The sequence below is a fragment of the Daphnia magna genome, linkage group LG9, assembly GCF_020631705.1.
Source record: "Daphnia magna isolate NIES linkage group LG9, ASM2063170v1.1, whole genome shotgun sequence".
In the NCBI taxonomy this organism is placed as follows: Eukaryota; Metazoa; Arthropoda; class Branchiopoda; order Diplostraca; family Daphniidae; genus Daphnia; species Daphnia magna.
The window spans coordinates 2842323-2866258 of record NC_059190.1 but is presented as its reverse complement, the minus strand read 5'-3'; the positions used below and the strand labels follow the sequence as shown (position 1 = coordinate 2866258).

The 23936-nt window shown below is 49.6% G+C and overlaps 1 protein-coding gene across 1 annotated transcript in view; it reads left to right on the top strand.

The window, feature by feature from the left end:
- Positions 1–23936, top strand: part of LOC116931033 — a 66038-nt gene that overhangs the window by 20878 nt on the left and 21224 nt on the right. Inside the window, 36 exon segments of the mRNA XM_045179209.1 lie at positions 39–1556; positions 1662–1702; positions 1773–1985; positions 2082–2216; positions 2299–3759; positions 3827–3877; positions 3960–4045; positions 4122–4594; positions 4654–4829; positions 4911–5585; positions 5652–5903; positions 6019–6162; positions 6512–7357; positions 7802–7960; positions 15205–15399; positions 15480–15650; positions 15716–16300; positions 16365–16708; positions 16710–17180; positions 17257–17488; positions 17562–17831; positions 17905–18039; positions 18841–19041; positions 19165–19488; positions 19578–19931; positions 20137–20466; positions 20558–20878; positions 20959–21242; positions 21244–21313; positions 21706–22035; positions 22118–22441; positions 22530–22759; positions 22761–22884; positions 23144–23403; positions 23405–23474; positions 23552–23872. Coding sequence (XP_045035144.1) covers positions 39–1556; positions 1662–1702; positions 1773–1985; positions 2082–2216; positions 2299–3759; positions 3827–3877; positions 3960–4045; positions 4122–4594; positions 4654–4829; positions 4911–5585; positions 5652–5903; positions 6019–6162; positions 6512–7357; positions 7802–7960; positions 15205–15399; positions 15480–15650; positions 15716–16300; positions 16365–16708; positions 16710–17180; positions 17257–17488; positions 17562–17831; positions 17905–18039; positions 18841–19041; positions 19165–19488; positions 19578–19931; positions 20137–20466; positions 20558–20878; positions 20959–21242; positions 21244–21313; positions 21706–22035; positions 22118–22441; positions 22530–22759; positions 22761–22884; positions 23144–23403; positions 23405–23474; positions 23552–23872 — 12176 coding nt within the window.

Below are 23936 nucleotides of genomic sequence, written 5' to 3'. Positions count from 1 at the left end.
TGCAAATTATAATTTATTCATTTCGATTGAATTTGCAGCTCCACATCTGCTGGAAGAGTAATTTGCTCTTGCCCGTTAGACAAAGTTGGAGATGCCTACAGGACCGGATGCCGTGCTAATGGAACTTGCCCCAATGGCAATACTGACTGCCCATCAGAAGCTTCTTGCCTGGACGGCCGCTGCGTCGATCCATGCGACTCTTTCTGCGGACCAAACGCGGCCTGCCGAGTCATCAACCACAAACCTTCGTGCTCCTGCCCGCCACGTTTCAATCCGAATCCGACAGCCGACCGCGGATGTGTCCGTCAGCCCCAGAGTTGCCGTTCAGATGGCGATTGCCCAACTGGTAGTCCTTGTATGGGTGGCCAATGCAAAGCAGTGTGCCGAAACGAATATGATTGCGCCCAAGGCGAGCGTTGCGTGTCCAGCATGTGCCAACTGCCCTGTCTGAGCCACGGTCAATGCCCCAACGGACAGGCGTGCGTCGGAAGCTACTGCAAAGCAGGCTGCCGTGCCGATACCGACTGCCCCATCAATCAGGCCTGTTTGAATCACCGATGCGAAAATCCTTGTCAACGCGAAGGGGTGTGCGGTACCAACGCCCTCTGTCGAGTCATCGACCGCTCAGCGCAATGCGCTTGCCCCGACGGATTTATGGGAGGACCCACCGCCCAGCAGGGTTGCATGCGCAATCCGGTCTACTGCCAATCTGGAACGGCTTGTCCAGCTGGTCATACTTGCCAGTCCGGCCGATGTTATCCGACTTGCCGTGAAGGTGCCCCCAGCACTTGCGTGGGCGGAGAGCGTTGCTTGTCCGGCCAATGCGTCAAGATCTGTTACAGCGACAACAACTGCATGTCTGGCGAAGTGTGTATCGACGGTGGATGCAGACCAGGATGTCGTTCAGATACCGATTGCTCCAATAGTCAAGTCTGTCGAAACAGCCAATGCCGTTGCGCTCCTGGCTACGCTGCCGGAACCAACGGAGTTTGCGTCGATGTTGACGAATGCCTGAACCGACCATGTCACGCGACCGCTCAATGTACCAACACGCTCGGATCTTTCCGCTGCTCTTGCCGACCTGGAACCGTTGGCGATGGCTACAGCGAAGCTTGCGTCGCAGCCAACGAATGTGAAGCCAGCTCCGCGTGTGCAGACCATCTGGCTTGTCTTGTCCGTCAAGGCGGCACCAAAGCTTGCGCCGACCCCTGCACGACTTCGCCCTGCGGTCGTAACGCCCTCTGTACAGTCGTTGATCATCAGCCGTCGTGCACCTGCCCGCCAACTACCCGAGGCAATCCTAACGATTTGAAAGTAGGCTGCTTCCGCGTTGATTGTATCGAGAACGAAGATTGTCCGCAAGATCGCACTTGCGACAAGCAGTCGTTCAAATGCATCAATCCGTGCGATTCTATGGAATGTTACAACGGACTGTGTCAAGTCAAGAACCGTAAAGCCGTCTGCCAATGCGCCTCCGGATTCCGACCTACTCAAGACAACAAGTGTGTCGATGTTGATGAATGCAGCTCAAATCCGTGCCATCCGACTGCCACCTGGTAACGCCTATATATATTTTTTAAAAATAACCCATCAGTCATGGAAATGATTTATAACGATCCATTCATTTTTTTTTTTTCCTCGTTCCCATGCTAATTGTCTAGTCGTAACATGCCTGGCAACTTCCAGTGCGTCTGCCCAGATGGTAAGTTAACAAAAAAGTGGGTTTCAATGGCTAAGGCTGTTTGTTAATTAACACGTTTTATTATCAACAGGTTTAGTGGGAGAACCGTACAAGGCCGGTTGTAAGAGACCAGGTCACTGTGTCGTCGATTCCGATTGCCCATTGACGGCCTCTTGCATCTCCGGTACCTGTAAAGACCCTTGCGGATTAGCAGGTGCTTGTGGTAAAGGATCGGATTGTGTGACTGAAAACCACTTACCAGTCTGTCGCTGCCCGTTCCAAACCACTGGCGACCCGAAAACTGGTAATGAAATCTAAACAAGCAAACCATTAAATAGTAAGCGGTACTTTAACACAACTTGTTTTTTTTTTTTTTACTCGAAAACAAACAAAAAAATAGAATGCTACACGCTACAGTGTGTCGACGGATCGGATTGTTCACAGAAAGAAGCCTGCGTCAACAACAAGTGTGTTGATGCTTGCGCTGCTTCCAACGCTTGCGGATCCAACAGCGATTGTACGGCCGTCAACCACCGTAAGTAGTACTTCGCTAATTAGTTAAATTTATATTTCGGCAGGTATTTTCCGATTTAAAAATGATTTCTCGGTCATAACAGGAGCTGTTTGTGAATGTAAATCTGGATTTACTGGAAGCCCCTACCAAGGTTGCGTTGCGCTAGTCCTTTGCGCTTCCGAATCCCAGTGCCCGACGTCGCAAACTTGCACGGGTGGCGTCTGCGTCTCTCGTTGTCAAAGTAGTCGTGACTGCCTGCCATCTCAGCACTGCATCGAAGGCAAATGTCGTCCAGCATGCACGAAGAGCACGGAATGCACCGACGGCCAGGTCTGTTACAACAGCGTCTGCGTCCAGGAGGTGCGCTGTCGTAGCAATGAAGAATGCGGCGACGGAGAAAGTTGCCTAAAATCCAGCAACGGCAAAGCCGAATGTCGCAATCCATGCGATGGATCCGTTCTCTGTGGTCGCAATGCCGTCTGTAAGGCAGTCAATCGCCAGGCCGTCTGCAGTTGCAAAGAGGGCTATTTTGGAAATCCCCAGGATGATAAAATTGGCTGTCTCAAGATCGAATGTACCAAGAACGAGGACTGCTCAGCTGACAAACGTTGCCACGATAACCGATGCAAAATCGCCTGCATGGTCGAGAACCTTTGCGGCAAGAACACGCTCTGCTTCTCGGAGAAACACCAGTCCGTCTGCAAGTGTCAACCTGGTTACACTGGCAACGTTCTGACCGGATGTACGCCCATAGATTACTGCTCTCAAACACCTTGCGCGGCTGGAGCCCGGTGCGAAAATACTCGAGGCTCTTATAAATGTATTTGCCCGACTGGAACAGTAGGAGAACCCTACAGCGAAGGATGCCAACAGCCCGTGGAATGCAGACAAAATCAGGACTGCCCGCCATCAGCCGTTTGCGGTCGAGAAAAAGGACAGCCGAAATGCCAAGATGTCTGTGCCGGATACTCTTGCGGACCGAATGCCGATTGCCTTCCGGCTAATCACAAGGCCGCGTGTGTTTGTCGACAAGGTTTCGAAGGAAATCCGGCTGACAAAACTGTCGGCTGCGTTCGCAAACCAGTAAGCTGCAAAGCCCAGCCGGATTGTCCACCCAATACTTTCTGCTACGGCGGAATTTGCAAGCCGGCCTGCCAGTCCAACAAAGAATGCCAAGATGGTGAGGCGTGTGTCCGCGGACAGTGTGTTAACCCTTGTTCGCTGGATGGCGCCTGCGGTATGAACGCCCAATGTCGTCCAGTCAATCACGAAGCTGTTTGTTCGTGCTCTGCCGGCTTCACTGGAACACCGAAAACTGAATGCATTCGTGTTCCAGTTGCTTGTACTCGTGATGCAGAATGCGGTACCGGAAACAGATGCAATGACGGCCGTTGTGTTCCAGCTTGCACCAACGACTCCAAATGCGCAATGAACGAAAAATGCGTTGGCGGCCAGTGTATGCTGACCTGCCGCGTGGACAATGATTGCTTCCTTAGCCACATTTGCCTCAACAACATGTGCATTGTTGGCTGCCACCAGAATAGCGATTGTGCAGCTGACGAAGGTACGATTTTTTCTAAATTCAAAATATGGAACACATTTTTTAAAAAATTAATTGTTTATCTTTGCAGCTTGTATTGAAAGTCGATGCAAGAACCCGTGCAGCTCCGAGGCAGTTTGCGGTAAGGATTGATCTTACATGTCAAATGAATTTAAACAAACTTGTATTGATTATTGTTTTTTGTTATTTTTTCTTTTTTTTAGGACCAAACGCTTTGTGTAACGTCGTAAATCAACGAGCACAATGCACATGCCCAGCCGGTTTCTTGGCCTATCCTACTCCCAACACGGTATGCTTAAAAAAAAAACACCTAATCTGTTATCAATGTGGATGACATCTTAAACTGAATTAATTTGGATCGACAGGCTTGTGTCCGAGAACCCACACCTTGCACTGGAACCAAAAGTTGCGCTGCCGGTTTTACTTGTCAGAACTCGGTTTGCCGTCCACTTTGCTCGGCCGATTCCCAGTGTCTGGTTAACGAGCGCTGCGGCCAAGGAATGTGCGTGCCCGTCTGCCGACAGGATACTGACTGTTCCAGTGGCGAGATTTGCTCTATGGGAAGCTGCAAAACTGGTTGCCGAACTGATCCAGATTGCCCGATGACCCACGCCTGTCTCAATGCTCAATGCGTGTCCGTTTGCGCCTCACCGGCTGCTTGCGGTACCAATGCCAAGTGTCTCGGAACGAACCACCGTGCCCAGTGCACTTGCCTTGAAGGATTGATAGGAAACGCCAAAGTGGCTTGTCGCTATCCCCCATCCACGTGCACAGGAACAACCGATTGTTTGGCCAACCAGAAATGCATCGGAGGAATGTGTCGACCAGGGTGCACCAGGTAAATTCAATTCAAAACTGAATTTCTTTCCTGCATTGTTAATTGTTCTGTTGAAATAGTGATCAAGGATGCTTGTCGGATTCTCGATGCATCAATGGCGCTTGTAGCCCCGTTTGTAACAGCGACAGCTTCTGCGATCGGGGTCATGTCTGTCTTGATCGCGTTTGCGTCGTCGGTTGTCGAAACGACGCCACTTGCCCGGCAAGCCAGGCTTGTATCAATAACAAATGCACAGGTAGGCATTCTCTCTTTTCGCTCTTGTTTGGTATAAACAATTTTGTATTGAGGAAATGACTTGATGAATTGATAAAAACAGATCCTTGTCGAGTTCCGAACGTGTGTGGCAATTGCGCTGTGTGCGAAGTCATCAATCACGTAGCTCAGTGCACATGCCCGTCCGGATCCATTGGTAATCCTCAAATCGGCTGCTCCATCACGCCGACAAGATGCGCAGCCAATGGTGACTGCGGTTCTGGAACCTGCATTTCCGGTTTCTGTTCCAAAGCCTGTGCAAAGAACAACGAATGTAGCTGCGGGGAATCTTGCGTCCAGGGCCGTTGTCGCCTCAAGTGCTCGGCGGATAACCAATGCCCAACCGGTCAACTATGTCGCATTGGTAGCTGCGCGCCAGGATGCAAGGCCAATACCGATTGCGCCGTCCAGCAAGCTTGCATTAACGGACAGTGTAGAGATCCTTGTCAGATAAGCCCTTGCGGTCGAGGCGCGGAATGTCGCATCTCTGACCATCGTGCGGTTTGTCTCTGCCCGAATGGCTTTTCCGGAAATCCAACCGTTAGTTGCGAGAAGAACGAATGCGAACGCGATGGCGATTGCGACATGGAAAAGCGCTGCAAGAATAACCGCTGCGTCTTGCCGTGTCTCGAACCCGGTGCTTGCGGTGTCAATGCTGTCTGTCGGTCCGTCTCGCACAAGGCGCAATGTCTATGCCCGCCAGGTTACTTTGGCAACGCTCAAATCGAATGCAAACAAGGTAGAGTAACAAGAAAAATGTCTTGTTGGTTTGATTGTAGTTTAATTTAATGGTTGACGTATTCAGATGTCAACGAATGTTTGAGCAACCCGTGCGGTGCCAACGCTATTTGCACGGACAATGTCGGTAGCTTCACCTGCACTTGCGCACCTGGATGTGTCGGAGACCCAGTCAGAGGCTGCCTCTGCACTGCACCATCCACCATAGACCCATGCGCAGATTCCGGTTGTGGAACTCATGCCTTGTGTCGTGTCGAGGGAACTCGTCCCGTCTGCTACTGCCCACCCAACTATCCATACGGCAATCCTCGCACTGAATGTAAATTTCAAATTCTTTTTTAAATCTTGTTTTATTAATGATTTCTAACGCGACTATATTTTGGGATGGTGAATTAATGAAATCAATGCTATTGTTTAAATTAATTCAAATGAAGGCAACAATGAGAAACCTTCGATGCGAACGGATTGTCGAACAGAGGGTTGCGGCGAAGGAGCTTCTTGTGTTGCCCAGGGCCCGCAGTACGTCTGCAGGTGTCGAACTGGCCTTCAAGGGAATCCTGAAGTTCGATGCAGCGCAGGTACAGACAAGTTAACAGATTTGATCGCATGTCGAATTTAGTGAAAAGCCAAATAGTAGAACTAAGTAGATCGCATAACACAAGACATTAGGTATTTTCTCTTAAATTAGCCGTAGTCTTTTCTCGTTGAGTTGAAGGATAGTTTACCTTTCGTCGACTTTCATTTTTCTTCAGTTTATTTCTGTTTGCTCGACGTATTCCTAATTTGTTTACAAGCAACAAAAAACAAAACAAAAAAATATTTACCGTATTTCTTTGGTGCTTGTGCGTGCCCATTATCTTCCTCTTCTCTTTCCTCTCTGTTGTTCTATCTGCTCCCCTCCTTTCCCTTCCTGATCCGGCACCTTAGATCGCTCCTGTTCGATTGATAACGACTGCCCCATGGATAAGGCTTGCGTCAATCGCCAATGTCAAGATCCTTGCTCGTTGAGAGAGGCTTGCGGTCAGAATGCTCTGTGTAGCGTTGTTCTGCACAAGGCTCGCTGCTCGTGCCCGCAATGCTACATCGGCCGGCCAACTCTCAAGTGCAGCCCAGATCCCAGGTGTGGCACTACCACACAGAGACCCGTTGCCGTTATTACGACCCCAAGAAATCCGGTCACGAAGAGCCCAAGACCATCAACTGCACCTGTCGTAGCCGTGTGTTCCAGGGACAACCAATGCTCGACCAATCACGCTTGTAACACCAACCTGGGCACGTGTCAAGATCCTTGCGACTTCAAGAACGTAGCCTGCGATCAAGGCAAACGCTGCGAAGTCCGACGACACCGGCCCGTCTGCGTCTGTAAACACGGTTTCGTGCTGAACGAAGCTGGCGAAATGGCGTGCGGACCGAACCCGATTGAATGCCGAGTGGACGACGAATGCGCCAGTAATTTGGCTTGCGTCCTGGGACGTTGTACTAACCCGTGTGCCGGTAGCCGTAATCCATGCACGGCGTCCAACAAGGTGTGTCAGGTGCTGGATCACCGTGCCGTTTGCATATGCGTCGAAGACTGCACGGCCTCCGTTTCGATTTGCTTACGCGATCGCGGCTGTCCGCCTACTATGGCCTGTGTCAACTTCCAGTGCCGCAATCCGTGTGAAAATTCCACCTGTCCAGAAAACCGACCGTGTTATGTTGAAGAGCACAAAGCCGTCTGCAAATTCTGCCCGCCAGGCTTTGTGGTTAATCCACAATACGGATGCATTCAAGGTATTAATACTCTACGTTCAATCGTCCATCGTCTTGGTGTATGGTAAACGACCGAAAGACACAGCATCAACAACATACGAACGAAAAAAAAAAAAAAAAAATTATTTAAATTAAAATGAATTAAAACTCCCACAAAACCTTTCCCTCTAGTCGCCTTTTTTGGGGGGGTGGGGGACTGCTGCTTTAATTGTAATTATTTTTATTAATTGTATTCGTGTTTGTAATGCTGCTCAGTATTAATGCATCAAACGGGCGTTAATGTCTCTCCAGAGTTCATACTAATGTGGAATTAGTATCTTCTCTTGACTAACACTGTCCACATATTCAACTAAAACATAACCTACTAACGCCTAAATAAAATGACTAACGCGCTAATCAATAACTCCCTAGTACTCTAGTCAGATGATTGATTGTTTTCTCTTCTGTTCTTTTCTGTCAACATAGCTGTCGGTTGTCGAACGGATTCCGAATGCCCAGCTAAGGAAGGTTGCATCAACGGACGCTGTCAGGTAGTTGATATTCCCAAAGAGCCCGTCGTCGGCGAATGTCCACCGTGCCGACCTAACGAGGAATGCGATGCCACTACGCTCACGTGCTTCCCGGGTAAGTTTTCAAATCGAATTGCAGAGCATGCTAAAAAAATCTTACTAACACCAAAATGTATTTGCTCGTTTCAAAATGCTTCCCCGATTTGAAATCGTTTAATTTTTTATTAAGCAAGTCTGCACACGAATGCATATTTCAAACTACTTGGACGTTGAATCCGAAAGATAATTCATGTATACAATAATGATAATGCTTTAGTTAACATCTGCGTTCGTGTACAGACTTTATTGCTAATGCTCTGCACTAGTCATTTAGTAGTTTTCACTAAGAAAATTTCTCATTTTACTGATAAATGAACGTACGGTGATTTCATTTATCAAGTGGCACCAAACTACAAGTTTGATTTGACCAATTGACCCGCCTTTTCTCACCTTGTTATCCGAGCGCCAATAGCAAATGCTCCCCTTTTATTTATTTATTTTTTCTTCCGCCGGCTTTGCCAAAACGAATTTTGCGCCTCACGATCAAGAAATTTCGAGCTTCGTCATCATCTTGAATATTTTTTTTTTTAATTTGGGCTTATAAACGCTCGCTCGATTGCCTTTTACACTTTTTTGGACCGCAAATATCTTTTAATTGTTGTGACGATGATGTGTCGGGCAAAAAAATTGAGTTTTCTTCAATGCAACTACTTTAATGGCGACCACGGGAATATATGCAGGACCACTCAACCCCGTTGCCGTTGTGACGGAACCGAGCCGCGTTCCAGGAGAGACAAGTTCTAAGCCTGGGTATCCTTCCCTTGTACCAACTGGCCCGAGTTTCACCTATCCACCAACAGCTCCTCCTGTTCCAGGAGTATCGACTCCCATGCCAGGTTATCCACAACCCATTACACCGGTCGTTCCATTCCCAACCCCGACCATCGAACCTGTCGTTGTGGAAGTATCAACTCCATCAAGCACAGTGCCGGGTTACCCCAAACCAACCCCACCGACCATCCCGTTCCCAATTCCGACAGTTCCATCGCTGGGGGTTGAACTACCACCTACCACTACGGCCTCCCCACTCACTAGGCCACCCCGACCTCGCCCTCCTACAGACGCGGTCGTAGAGGAAACAACCACCCCTACTGTTCCACCAACTGTGACCACAAAACCTAGCTATGGGTCAACACCTTCCGTAACACCGCCTCTGGTGGAGGTGCCACCTACTACCCCGAGCGTTGCTTTAAGTTCTAGTAGACCACCGTTGGGTACTGAGCCAGTCGGGGCAGAACCAGGTACGCCTGAACCAACCCGTCCACCGGCCACGAGACCTCCTCGTCCAGGTTACCCTACACCGCCCAGCATTCCGCCTTCTGCGGAACCAGGAAGTCCTCCAGCCGCTCCTACCCCGCTCATTCCTTCAACTTCCAAACCACCTACTGTGCCCGTAGTTGCGGGAACCCCTGCTCCTCCAGGTACTACGCCATCTCTTCCTTATCCACCTGCACCGCCTTCACCACCCGTGTCGCCACCGTTGGCTGGAACTACTAGCCCAGAGTATCCATCTCCCATCCAAGTAACCACAGATGCCCCTCGTCCTCCTGTCTTACCTGTTGTTGCGGAGCCAGGATCATCTTCCACCTCTCGACCCATTCCGCTGGAACCTGTACCCTCTTCACCTCCCATCATACCACCTGGTGTTGACGACTCCAAACCTACTTACCCTACACCTGTTCAGCAATATCCTGCCATTACTAGCCCACCCGGTGTACCAGTAATTGGTGAAACTCCAGTTCCTCCAACTGCTCGTCCACCAATTGTCTCGCCACCTAAACCCTCTAACCCACAAGGTATACCGCCCCTAGCTGAAATCACCCCACCTTCTTACCCTGCACCCGTCCAAGAGCCATCCAGCGTCTCTAACCCACCCACTGTACCAGTTGTTGCCGAAACTCCTATGTCCACGCCTAAACCTGATATCCCATACCCGCCACCCGCTCCTTCTGTTCCTCCTGTTCAACCACCCGTAGCAGGAACCCCGTCACCTTTACCTCCTGCCACGAGCGGAACCAGTAGACCTCCGTTGTCTACCGAGCCGAGCGTTGCTGAACCCAGCCCACCTTACGAACCACCGGCACCTTCCGAAAGACCTTCTGTTCCTACTTATCCAACGCCTCCAAATTTCCCACCCATTGCGGAAACCACCGGTCGTCCACCGTATCCTACCCATCAACCACCTTCTGGCGCTAGCCCGCCTACAGTTCCAGTAGTTGTTGAAACCCCGGTTTCATCGACATCTCGACCTGTTGGCTCTTCACCTAAACCTTCTAACCCGCCTAGTATACCACCATCAGCTGAGGTTCCTAAACCAACCTACCCCGCTCCTGTGCAAGAAACACCTGGTATTCCTAGCTTGCCTACACTCCCGGTTGTGGCCGAGACTCCTGCTCCTTCGGCTGTCACTCCGCAGTATACCCCGCGTCCACCTGCTCCACAAAATCCAGCACAATTGCCTCCGATAGCGGAAACACCTCGTCCTGATTACCCGTCACCTACCCATGAAACGACTAACCTTCCGCGTCCTCCGACTGTTCCCGTAGTTGGAGAGCCATCATCTTACCCAACTCCTCAACCGCCTGGTGTTTCTCCACCTAAACCGTCTAACCCTCCTAGCATACCACCTTTGGCTGAAACTTCCAAACCTGTGTAACCCTGCACCTGTCCAAGAAACGCCTAATATTTCTAATCCACCCACCGTTCCAGTTATTGCTGAAACTACTCGCCCTACCGCTAAACCTGACATTCCTTACCCACCAGCAGCTCCTTCGGCTCCTCCTTACCAGCCGCCTACGGCCGAGTCACCGGCACCTTCTCCCCCTGCTACGTCTGGAACGAGTAGACCTCCTCTACCAACGGACGCAGTTGTGGCTGAACCAAGTCCACCATACGAGCAGGTTACCCAAGCCACCAAGACCACCTCGTCCTTCTTACCCAACACCTCCTAACTTGCCACCTGTAGCTGAAACCACAGTTCGACCCCCTCGCCCTACGCAACAACCGCCTTCTGTTTCATACCCAACTGGCGTACCGGTGGTAGCTGAAACTCAGCCTCCTTCAACTCTTCGACCACTTGGACCTTCTCCGCCTAAACCATCTAACCCTCCTAGCTTACCACCTATAGCTGATACACCCAAACCTTCTTACCCATCTCCTATCCAAGAAACACCTGGAATTTCCAATCCACCTACTGTACCCGTTGTCGCTGAGACGACTACCCAAAAACCTGGAATTCAATATCCTTCACCACCTCCCCACAGCCCTCCTCACCTACCACCTGTAGCTGAAACTCCTTCACCTTCACTTCCTGCCATACCTGAAACGAATAGGCCTCCATTGCCTTTTGAACCTGTGGTTGTTGAACCCAGCTCGCCTTACGAGCCGGGTACACCAAGCACAAGACCTCCACGTCCTTCCTACCCAACTCCACCTCACCTTCCACCCATAGCTGATACAACATCTAGACCACCACGGCCTACGCAACAGCCACCTTCTGCTCCCTCTCCACCCACGGTACCGGTAGTAGCCGAAACTCAAACTCCTGCAACTCCCCGACCACCTGGTTCCCCTCCGACCAAACCGTCTGCTCCTCCTAGTATTCCTCCTTTAGCTGAAACTTCTAAACCAACTTACCCTGCCCCTGTCCAGGAGCCACCGGGTATTTCCAATCCACCCACGGTCCCAGTTATCGCAGAGACTCGTCCTCCTACTCCTAAACCTGATGTTCCATATCCACCTCCAGCACCTTCTATTCCTCCATATCAACCACCTGTTGGTGAAAGTCCTTCCCCCTCACCTCCAGCAACACCGAGTACGAGTAGACCTCGTCCACCAACGGACCCGGTCGTTGCTGAACCTAGCCCGCCCTACTCTCCGATTACCCCAACGACGAGGCCTCCACCTCCTTCCTACCCAACTCCACCTCATCTACCACCCATTGCTGAAACAACGGCTAGTCCTCCTCGCCCTACGCACCAACCACCTTCTATTGCCTATCCGCCCACTGTTCCAGTGATAGCCGAAACTCAACGGCCTTCAACCCCTCGACCGCCTAGCTCTTCTCCACCTAAACCTTCAGCTCCTCCTAGTATACCTCCATCGGTTGAAACTCCAAAACCTTCATACCCTGCCCCTTTTCCAGAGCAACCAGGTATTTCTAATCCCCCCACGGTCCCAGTTATCGCAGAGACTCGTCCTCCTACACCTAAACCTGATGTTCCATATCCACCACCAGCGCCTTCTGTTCCTCCTGTCCAACCACCTGTAGCTGAAATTCCTTACCCTTCACCTCCCGCCATACCAGGTACCAGTAGACCTCCATTACCGTTTGAGCCGGTTGTAGCTGAACCACAGTCCACCTGGACCCGGTGTGCCTTCTACAAGGCCTCCACGCCCAACTTATCCAACACCTCCTAGTTTGGCTCCTGTAGCTGAAGTTCCTTCACCTTCTTCCCCAGCTATACCAGGAACAAGCAGACCTCCTTTACCTTCTGAGCCAGTTGTAGCCGAACCCAGTCCACCAGGTCCAGGGCAACCCTCTACCAGGCCCCCACGACCGACCTATCCAACACCCCCAAGCTTGGCTCCTGTAGCTGAGGTTCCTTCACCTTCTTCCCCTGCTATACCAGGAACAAGTAGACCTCCTTTACCGTCTGAGCCAGTAGTAGCCGAACCCAGTCCACCTGGACCCGGTGTGCCTTCTACAAGGCCTCCACGCCCAACTTATCCAACACCTCCTAGTTTGGCTCCTGTAGCTGAAGTTCCTTCACCTTCTGCCCCTGCTATACCAGGAACCAGTAGACCTCCATTACCGTCTTGAGCCGGTTGTATCTGAACCCAGTCCACCTGGACCCGGTGTGCCTTCTACAAGGCCTCCACGCCCAACTTATCCAACACCCCCAAGCTTGGCTCCTGTAGCTGAGGTTCCTTCAGCTTCTTCCCCTGCTATACCAGGAACGAGCAGACCTCCTTTACCTTCTGAGCCAGTTGTAGCCGAACCCAGTCCACCAGGTCCAGTCCAACCATCTACCAGGCCCCCACGCCCGACTTATCCAACACCTCCCAGTTTGGCCCCTGTAGCTGAAATTCCTTCGCCTTCTTCTCCTGCTTTACCAGGAACGAGTAGACCTCCTTTACCGTCTGAGCCGGTTGTAGCTGAGCCCAGTCCACCTGGACCCGGTGTGCCTTCTACAAGGCCTCCACGTCCAGACTATCCAACACCTCCCAGTTTGGCTCCTGTAGCTGAAGCTCCTTCACCTTCTGCCCCTGCTATACCAGGAACGAGTAGACCTCCTTTACCTTCTGAGCCAGTTGTAGCTGGGCCCAGTCCACCTGGTCCAGGGCAACCCTCTCCAGGCCCCCCCCCCCCCCCCCCCCAAACCCCCCCCAAGCTTGGCTCCTGTAGCCGAGGTTCCTTCAGCTTCTTCCCCAGCTATACCAGGAACGAGTAGACCTCCTTTACCGTCTGGGCCAGTTGTAGCTGAGCCCAGTCCACCTGGACCCGGTGTGCCTTCTACAAGGCCTCCACGTCCGACTTATCCAACACCTCCTAGTTTGGCTCCTGTAGCTGAGGTTCCTTCAGCTTCTTCCCCTGCTCATACCAGGAACGAGCAGACCTCCTTTACCTTCTGAGCCAGTAGTAGCCGAACCCAGTCCACCAGGTCCAGGGCAACCCTCTACCAGGCCCCCACGTCCGACTTATCCAACCCCTCCCAGTTTGGCTCCTGTAGCTGAAGTTCCTTCACCTTCTTCCCCAGCTATACCAGGAACAAGTAGACCTCCTTTACCGTCTGAGCCAGTAGTAGCTGAGCCCAGTCCACCTGGACCCGGTGTGCCTTCTACAAGGCCTCCACGCCCAGACTATCCAACTCCTCCTAGTTTGGCTCCTGTAGCTGAAATTAATCCATCAAATCCACCTAGTCCGACTCCTCAATTACCTTCGATTTCCAATCCGCCCAGCGTTTCCGTAATTGGTGAGAAACCTAGTTCGACTAGTGCCCCACAGTATCCTTACCCAGCACCAGTTACATCTTCTCCTGGTTTGCCACCCGTGGCTGAAACACCTGCATCGTACCCTGTTGGTCCAACTTCCAAACCACCCGGGTACCCTGCACCGCCTCCGACTTCTCCAGTAGAGGCCGAAGTACCAGCACCTCAACCACCTTCTTATCAACCGAGCTCGACGTCTTATCCACCGGTACCTAGTAGGCCCCCAACAGCTGTTTTGCCTACGCCACCATCGGCTGTAGGTGGAACCCGACCTCCAGGCTCCCCACCAACCGTCCCTGTAACAGCGGAACGACCCCCAGCGTATCCCGCTTTACCACCAGCCGAGAGACCTGACCCTTACCCTTACCCTAAACCGCCTCTACCTGTACCCGAGGTAACGAGTCGTCCCCAGCCGACCGCACCTGGTCAATCTCCCACCGCCCCAGGTACCCCAGTACCCGTAGTGGCTGAACCGTCTTCTCCTGGAACGCCGAGTCGTCCACAAATCCAGCAGCCACCCATTGGAACACAAAGCACGCCACCAACTTTTGTCTTACCTGATCCGCTAAGACCGTTTGCGTCGGAACGACCTCCTTCCATTCGCCCGACTCCGCCACAGGTGATCATTCCACCCAAAACAGGCTGCGTCAGCAACAATGACTGCCTGGACACCGAGGCCTGTGACATCCCCAATGAGCGTTGCGTCGACCCCTGCGCCTACCAACCTTGTGTGCCAAACGCCCAGTGCCAAGTGGTCTACCACAACCCTATCTGTGCTTGCCGACCTGGATTCACTGGAGTTCCTACCATCCAATGCATAGCCGGTACTTGTCCAGTCATCATCTAGAACGACCGAAAAATTTCTCCAGACTTAAAAACAAATCGCCATCGAATCAACGCTTTGGAACATTACCTTCACTTAATCATTCATACCCGACGATTCACGAAAAAAAACAAAATAATAAGCCAGCAAATTATTCATCTTTTTTTATTGCCATACCGACAGTTTTAACTGACGAGACCTTGGTCTGGATGAAATAGCTCATCTGTTTCGAAAATGAAATGGATTTCGTTGAATAGCGTAACTCATAGCGACATGCCCCTATTTAATTCCACCTACTTACATTTTTACTTATTTCATAGACGTTGACATGCACTTATGTGGTGATGGGCTTCTGACTGCCTTCAAAAATCATAAAAGAGTTCTTTAAAATACTAATTATTTGTTTCTATTTCTTGTTCTTTCGCTCTCTGAATTTCATCTAATAGTGGTTGTCGGAGAATGTCAATCCAATAACGATTGCCCTTACGATCGTTATTGTGACCGCCCTACCGCCCAGTGTATTCCAGTATGTCAGACTCGAGTCTGCGGACGTCTTGCCTCATGCCAGGCCGTTAGTCACAACGCCGTCTGCAGTTGTCTTGAAGGCTTTACCGGAAATCCACGCGAGCAGTGCTACAAACGTGAGTTCCATTTTAACTTGTTGCTCACTCAAAACTATTTGAGCAACCGTTTTTTTAATCTTTAACATTTTTACGAGCAGTGACTGGTTGCAGAAGCAACGGCGATTGTCCGGCAAAAGAAGCTTGCATCAACGGACAATGTGTCAATCCTTGTCGTTGTGGTGTTGGAGCTGTTTGCGAAATTCGTGACCATAATCCAATCTGCAAATGCCCAGCTGGCACAATTGGCAACCCTCTGACCGGCTGTACATGTACGTATTTGCTTGGCTAATTTAATTACTTATCTAAAATGATTAACCTGATCGTTTCTTTACAGCTCCCGTGATATCCGAGCCGTGCAATCCTAACCCGTGTGGACCGAATGCTGATTGCAGTGTGGGTTTGACGAAGAATCCCATCTGTACTTGTCGCCCTGGTTTCTACGGTGATCCGCAAAGCAATCGCGGCTGTGGACCTGAATGTACCACGAACAGCGAGTGCCCATCGACACAGGCTTGTATTAATCAAAAGTGTCGCGACCCATGCCCTGGAGCTTGTGGAATCAACGCAGCCTGTCGCGTAACGGGACACAATCCCGTCTGCACGTGCGTTCCTGGATACACGGGCAATCCTTACCAGAATTGCAATCCGATTGTAGTTTCACCCGTCATCACTCCGACATTGTCCCCACCGGTCTCTTACCCACAATTACCACCAAAACCAGACTGTCCCAACTGCAAACCCGAATGCGTCCTCAACTCAGATTGTCCACCCAACTTGGCCTGCATGAACCAAAAATGTAGAGATCCTTGTCCGGGAGTTTGTGGTCAAAATGCAGTTTGCAAAGTCAACAACCACAACCCGATATGTTCCTGTTTGCAAGGATATCAGGGCGATCCTACCAGATCTTGCGCTCCAAGACGTAAGACATTATACATTGCTGAACTAAAAACTTGTATTAACAAATTTGTTTCATTTTTTAATAGCCGTTGCACCTAGCGTGGTTGAACCTGTCGTTCCCAATCCTTGCAATCCAAATCCGTGTGGCAATTACGCAGATTGTCGACCGGTCAATAACCAAGCCACGTGCTCTTGCTTGCCCGGTTATTACGGAAACCCATGTCGACCCGAATGTATCGCCAGCAGCGACTGTCCTAAAAACAAGGCATGTGTCAATCAAAAATGCGTCGATCCCTGCCCAGGCACATGTGGAATAGGAGCCAACTGCGTTGTTAAAGATCACAACCCCATCTGTTCATGCCCCGGCAGCATGACGGGCGACCCGTTCGTTCGTTGCACTGAGCCGGTAGTTGTCCAACCAGGAGCAGGTCACCACCAAACCGAAAGATCCTTGCTCTCCATCACCGTGTGGTGTTGGAGCTGATTGTCGATCGCAAGGAAACAGTGCAGCCTGTTACTGTCCTGCCAACTATGTCGGAGATCCCTACACTGGCTGCCGACCGGAATGTGTTCAAAACTCCGATTGTCCTCGCGACAAGAGCTGCGCCAACAACCGTTGTGTCAATCCTTGCCCTGGCGTCTGTGGATTGAACGCCGAATGCCGTGTTATCAATCACTACCCAGTGTGTAGTTGTCTGTCGGGCTACACTGGCGATGCCTCTTCAGCTTGCCGACCTATTCCTGTCGAGAGCCGACCTATCGAGCCCGTTGTAACAGACAGACCCTGCGTGCCATCGCCCTGTGGACCAAATAGCGCCTGCAGAGAAGTTAGCAACAAGCCCGTCTGTTCCTGTCAATCTGGATTCGTGGGTGTCCCTCCAAGCTGTCGACCAGAGTGCTCGGTAAGTTTTTTTTTATATTATACCACGTCTCATCGTTGTTTTTAAAGAACATTAATGACATTTCATTTGTTTATAGTCCAATGCCGAGTGCTCCCAGTCATTGGCCTGTATCAACCAGAAGTGCAGGGATCCTTGTCTTGGGGTTTGCGGAGAGAACGCCGTATGTCGAGTAGTCCAACACAACCCCATTTGTAGTTGTCCTAGGGACCTTACAGGCGATCCATTTGTACGTTGCCAACCTTTCCCTGTTCGACCACAACAGCCTGTAATAGAGGAACCATCCAACCCATGCATACCTTCGCCCTGCGGTAATTAAGAATTCTTTAAAAAAATTTTTAAAGAATGGAGGACAAAGTTTAATAAGGATGTTTTGCTCTACAGGTCCTAATTCCAAGTGTCAAGTGGTCAACAATCAAGCCCAGTGTGGCTGCCAAGACGAAATGATTGGTACGGCGCCCAACTGCCGACCCGAATGTATTCGCAACAGCGACTGCCCGTCGAATTTGGCCTGCAATAATCAAAAGTGTAAAGATCCTTGCCCGGGAGTGTGTGGTGCTAATACTCATTGTCGTGTCGTCGGTCACAACCCAGTTTGCTCTTGCAAAGAATCATTCACAGGCGACCCGTTTCGAAACTGCGTTCCAATTCGACGTAATAATGTCTTTAAATTAAGTTTATGTTTAACGTATTTAAAGATTTATTTCCTTAATTTTTGCGTGTGTAGCTGTTGTATCAGAGCCTCCGAAGAAACCGACACCTACCCCCTGCAATCCATCACCCTGTGGTGCCAACGCTGTTTGTCGCGAACAATCGGGATCGGCAATTTGTCAATGCTTGCCTGAATATTTCGGCGACGCCCGCCAGGGTTGTAAGCCGGAGTGTGTCCTTAACTCGGACTGCGCTTCCACTCAGGTCTGCGTAAACCAGAAATGTCGCGATCCGTGCCCCGGATTGTGTGGCAATAACGCTGAATGCCGAGTCGTCAACCATTTCGCCACCTGCTACTGTCCTCAAGGTCATACGGGCAATCCACTCGAGTCCTGCAAGGTTATTCCCGTTGAAGGTAACGCATTTCTTTCGTTTGATCAGTACTTGAATGTTAAAACTATATAAAAAAATATCTTTCTAGTTCCGAGACCAACCGAGGCCACCGTAGAGGAAAAATGTAAACCATGCAGTCCGTCTCCATGCGGGCCGTACAGCGTTTGCCGTGAAATGGATTGCCGCCCAGTTTGCTCTTGCCAAGCTGATTACCATGGCGTGCCACCCTAGTTGCAGGCCGGAATGTCTCGTAAACTCAGACTGCCAATCAACCCTGGCATGCATCAACCAGAAATGTCGCGATCCTTGCGCTGGAATCTGTGGCCAGGGCGCTGAATGCCGAGTTGTGAATCACAATCCCATATGCAGCTGTCCTCTAGGACAAACTGGAGATCCCTTCATCGAATGCCGCCCAACGCCAGGTAGCGTATTTCACCATAAAACGTCACATCTTTGTTCATAGCTGAAATGTTTTTCAATTTTTCAGTAGTTGTAAGACCACCCATTCAACCGCAAATCACGGACCCTTGCACGCCATCACCTTGCGGACCGAACAGTGTCTGCCAAGTCCGTGATGAAAAAGTTACCTGTGGCTGTTTAGCTAATATGATAGGCACAGCTCCCAATTGTCGTCCAGAGTGTGTGGTCAATAGTGATTGCCCGAGCAACCGAGCTTGCGTCGGCCAAAAGTGCGTCGATCCTTGCCCTGGTTCATGTGGTTTTAACGCCGACTGCCGCGTCGCTAATCACCAGCCTGTGTGCACCTGTCAACCGAAATTCACCGGGGATCCCTACGCTTCCTGCCGGCCAATACCCGTCGGTAAGTTGCAATTTCAATTACTTATGGTGGAGGTAGCAAAACGAAAAGCGCTGAGCTTCAACCAAAACATTCATCGCCATATTGAGAAAACCGTTTTTTTTTTCTGTACTTGAATGCGCACAGTTGTGCCACCGACTGAGCCGTCAGTCGTCAAACCTTGCGATCCTTCACCATGCGGGCCGAACAGCGTCTGTAGGCCAGTAGGGTCTCAGCCCGTTTGCTCTTGCCAGTCAGGCTTTGATGGTGTTCCACCAGATTGTCGACCTGAGTGTATCTCGAGCTCTGAATGCCCACCATCGAAAGCATGTCTCAACATGAAATGTCAGGATCCATGCCCAGGTGCATGTGGACGTGATGCGCAGTGCAAGGTTGTCAATCACAGCCCGATTTGTGTCTGCCCGTCCGGATGGACTGGTGACCCGCTAACTGGATGCCGTATTATACCTAGTAAGCATGTTTACCACACTTAACAATGTAGTTTTGTGTAGAATGTATTGATTTTGGCTAACCAACCTGAAAACTTGTTAACCTTGTAGCACCAACAACTAATCCTGTAGTGGAAGAAAGCACGTTACCACCGGTACCATCAAATCCGTGCACACCAACACCGTGCGGACCTAATTCACAATGCCAAGTTGTTGCGGGACAAGCCCAGTGTGGCTGTGTGCCCGGCATGATTGGTTCCGCCCCCAACTGTCGACCAGAGTGTGTACTTCACTCGGACTGCACTTCCAACAGGGCTTGTATCAACCAGAAATGTGTCGATCCATGCCCAGGATCCTGCGCTTCAAACGCCGAATGTAGAGTGGTCAGCCATTCACCTGTCTGCAGCTGTGTAACAGGATATACGGGCGATGCATATCGCAGTTGTCGGCCAGTGCCAGCAAGTGGTAAGATTTTCGGAACTTTGATTACAGGCCCTCATTACGATTTAGCGGTTTCATTTATCTCGATATAAACTTCAGACAATTTAACAGTCAATGATTAAGTTTATTCGATCAGATCGAATAAGTAAACACGTACCTCCTAGGAGAGATGAGAAAACATTAACCATGGGGAAATTATAGAAAATGTTTCGTTTTATTTTGAATGCAGTCGAGCCTAATGTGGTTCAACCACCGAACCCTTGCGATCCCAATCCTTGTGGCACCAACGCTCAGTGTAAAACACAAAACGGAGCCATCAATTGCATCTGCCCAGCCAACTATCTCGGGGATCCGTACAGTTCTTGTCGGCCGGAATGTGTTCTCAACACAGACTGTCCCCGTGATAAGAACTGCGTAAACAACCGATGTGTAGACCCTTGCCCAGGAACATGCGGAATAAATGCAGTCTGTAGGGTCACGAATCATATCCCTGTCTGCAGTTGCAAAGAGGCTCACACTGGAGATCCATATGGATCTTGCCGTCCTATCCCTGTGATAAGTAAGCCAGTCAAATTCCAATATCTTTCAAACTTCAGTGAAGAGTCACCTGTGGATCGATGAAGTAATTCGCAATCGTATTTCAAATTTAGCACCACCGACATCACCGAGCGTAGTTAGACCATGCGTACCAACGCCTTGCGGTCCAAATAGCCAATGTCGTGAAATGGGAAATGTGCCGGTCTGCTCTTGTCAGCCGGGCAATTTGGGCGTTCCACCAGAATGCCGACCGGAATGTGTTTCGAGTTCAGAATGCGCCCCGTCCCAGGCATGCACCAACTTTAAATGCCAAGACCCCTGTCCTGGAACCTGTGGTCGAGACGCAAAATGTCAAGTAGTGAACCACAATCCTATATGCGTCTGTCCGTCCGGATGGACTGGTGATCCCTTAACCGGTTGTCGAATCATACCTAGTAAGCATGATTCCACTGAACTTCCTAACAACCTGTATTGCACGTGTTTGTAACTAACTGAATTAATTTAACATTTCTAGCACCTGTACCAAATCCAGTAGTGGAAGAAGTAACTTTAGCACCCATACCACCCAACCCATGCACGCCATCACCATGTGGACCGAATTCACAATGTCAAGTCGTGGTTGGACAAGCTCAATGTGGATGCGTGGCCGGCATGATTGGTTCCGTACCAAATTGTCGACCTGAATGCATCATCAGCTCGGATTGTCCTTCGAGCCAAGCTTGCATGAATCAAAAATGTGTTGATCCATGCCCTGGAACTTGCGCATCCAACGCAGAATGTAAAGTCGTCAACCATTCGACCCTTGTGTATCTGCACGTCAGGTTACACGGGCGATGGTTTCCGTAATTGCTTACCGATTGCGGCAGTAGGTAAGAAGCGTTATTCTATACGATCCGGCTATATGCTTTGTTCTTCATGGTGCTTCTTGCCTAGTTTTCATTTTATTTATAGGGTTGAGCGTATGTTTGCTACCAAAAAGAGTCTGGTTAGCAAAATTTTCTAATTTTGATGGGTTTGCAATTTTTTTTTCATAGTTTTTTTCCATTTTCATTTGGTTCTGGTACTAAATGACGTTTTCTGGATATATTTAAGTAAAAAAAAATTATAATAGTTTTTATAATTACAAGAAGAGGATAGCGCTTTTTCCGCACATCATTTGCGCTTTGCCTAGCTATACAAACACATTTTTTTTGCCTCTGTCTTCTGTTCCTCATAGCTGACAAGTAGCTAATGCAAATATTTATGTCGGGTATTATTCTAGTCGAACCAAGCATCCCTCAGCAGACGAATCCTTGCGATCCTAACCCGTGTGGTACCAATTCTCAATGCAAAACCCAAAATGGAGCCATTAATTGCGTCTGTCCAACCAACTATGTCGGGGATCCTTACAGTTCTTGTCGTCCAGAATGTGTTCTCAACACAGACTGTCCGCGCCATCAAAGCTGTTTGAATAATCGCTGCATTGATCCTTGTCCCGGAACGTGTGGTCATAACACTGATTGCAGAGTTTCCAATCACGTTCCTGCATGTAGTTGTAAAGAATCTTATAAGGGCGATCCTTACGTATCTTGCCGTCCTATTCCAGTGACAAGTAAGAAGCTGCAGTTACATTCTAGTCTTTCAACATATCGCAAAATTTTTATACATCCTTTTTTTATTTTTATAACAAAAAGTACCTCCGACCGCACCCTCCCTTACTGAGACACCATGCAATCCATCCCCGTGTGGACCGAATAGTGTTTGTAGGCCAGTTGGTAATGCCCCAGTTTGCTCGTGTCAACCCAATTACTTGGGATTGCCACCTGATTGTAGACCAGAATGCGTCTCCAGCTCGGAGTGCGCTCCTACTCAAGCATGCCTTAATCTCAAGTGCCAAGATCCTTGCAAAGAAACGTGTGGCCGAGACGCACAATGTAAGGTTGTAAATCACAATCCAATCTGCGTCTGTCCTTCCGGATGGACAGGTGACCCTATGACTGGGTGTCGCATTATTCCGAGTAAGCATGATTTCACTAACTGTTCCCATCCATTCCTTATTTAGAATTGCATGTTAACTATTTGTTATTAACGTAAAAATCTTTGTAGCACCTGCACCTAATGTAGTTGGTGAACCTGGCACCTTGCCACCTATTCCACCCAATCCTTGCAATCCGACACCTTGCGGACCCAACTCGCAATGCCAAGTCGTTGGTGGACAAGCTCAGTGTGGCTGCGTGACCGGAATGATTGGCTCGGCTCCCAACTGTCGCCCCGAATGCGTACTCAATTCAGAGTGCCCATCAAATCGAGCTTGTGTCAACCAGAAATGTATCGACTCCTTGTGTTGGAACTTGTGCACAAAACGGTGAATGTACCGTCGTCAATCATAGACCTGTTTGTAGTTGCATATCTGGTTATTCCGGAGACGGTTTTACCAATTGCCGACCCATTCCAACTGTTGGTAAGATCGCATTTTTTCACTGCGTTCGCTGATCGTAGCATATTTGTTTAGCTGTGGCTATTTTTTTTTTGTTTATCAAACTTGACCATCCTTAGCGATAGATTTTTGCAAAAAAAAGAGATGAGGCTCGAAAAAGATAAAACCTGATGAGTTGAATCTGTTTTAAAGAACAAGCTTTCGCTTTTTCCCCTAGTATTTCAACACTACTCCTATCTAGGTTTACATGATTGTTTATTTTGATTATTGCTTTACGAAACAGTTGAACCAAATGTCGTCCAACCACCATCACCATGCGATCCTAATCCTTGCGGTACCAATGCTCAATGTAAAACGCAAAACGGCGCCATCAACTGCGTCTGCCCAGAAAATTACGTCGGTGATCCATTCAGCTCTTGTCGTCCAGAATGTGTTTTGAACACAGACTGTCCTCGTGATAAGAGCTGTTCTCGTAACCGTTGTGTTGATCCTTGTATTGGAACGTGTGGAGAAAATGCAGAATGCAGGGTGGCTAATCACATACCCAATCTGCAGTTGCAAAGAAACTTATACTGGAGATCCATATGGATCTTGCAGGCCCATCCCCGTGAAGAGTAAGAAAATCAATAGAGAAAGCAAGGGATTACGCGATGAAACATGTTTCTGATTTATTTTACGATTTGATATTTAGTACCCCCAACAGCTCCGATTGTTGAAAGACCATGCGATCCCCCTCCATGTGGTCCTCATAGCACTTGCAGACCCGTTGGCAATGCACCAGTTTGCGCTTGTCAGCCGGGCTATTTGGGAATACCACCAGAATGTAGACCGGAATGTGTCTCGAGCTCAGAGTGCGCACCATCTAAGGCATGCGTTAACCTGAAATGCCAAGATCCTTGTCCTGGAACATGTGGTCGGGATGCAAAATGTCAAGTAGTTAACCACAATCCGATTTGCGTCTGTCCTGCCGGATGGACGGGTGATCCACTAACTGGTTGTCACATTATACCTAGTAAGCCTGATTTCACTAAACTCTTTAACAAACCTCACTGTATTGCATGTTTGTAATTAACTTT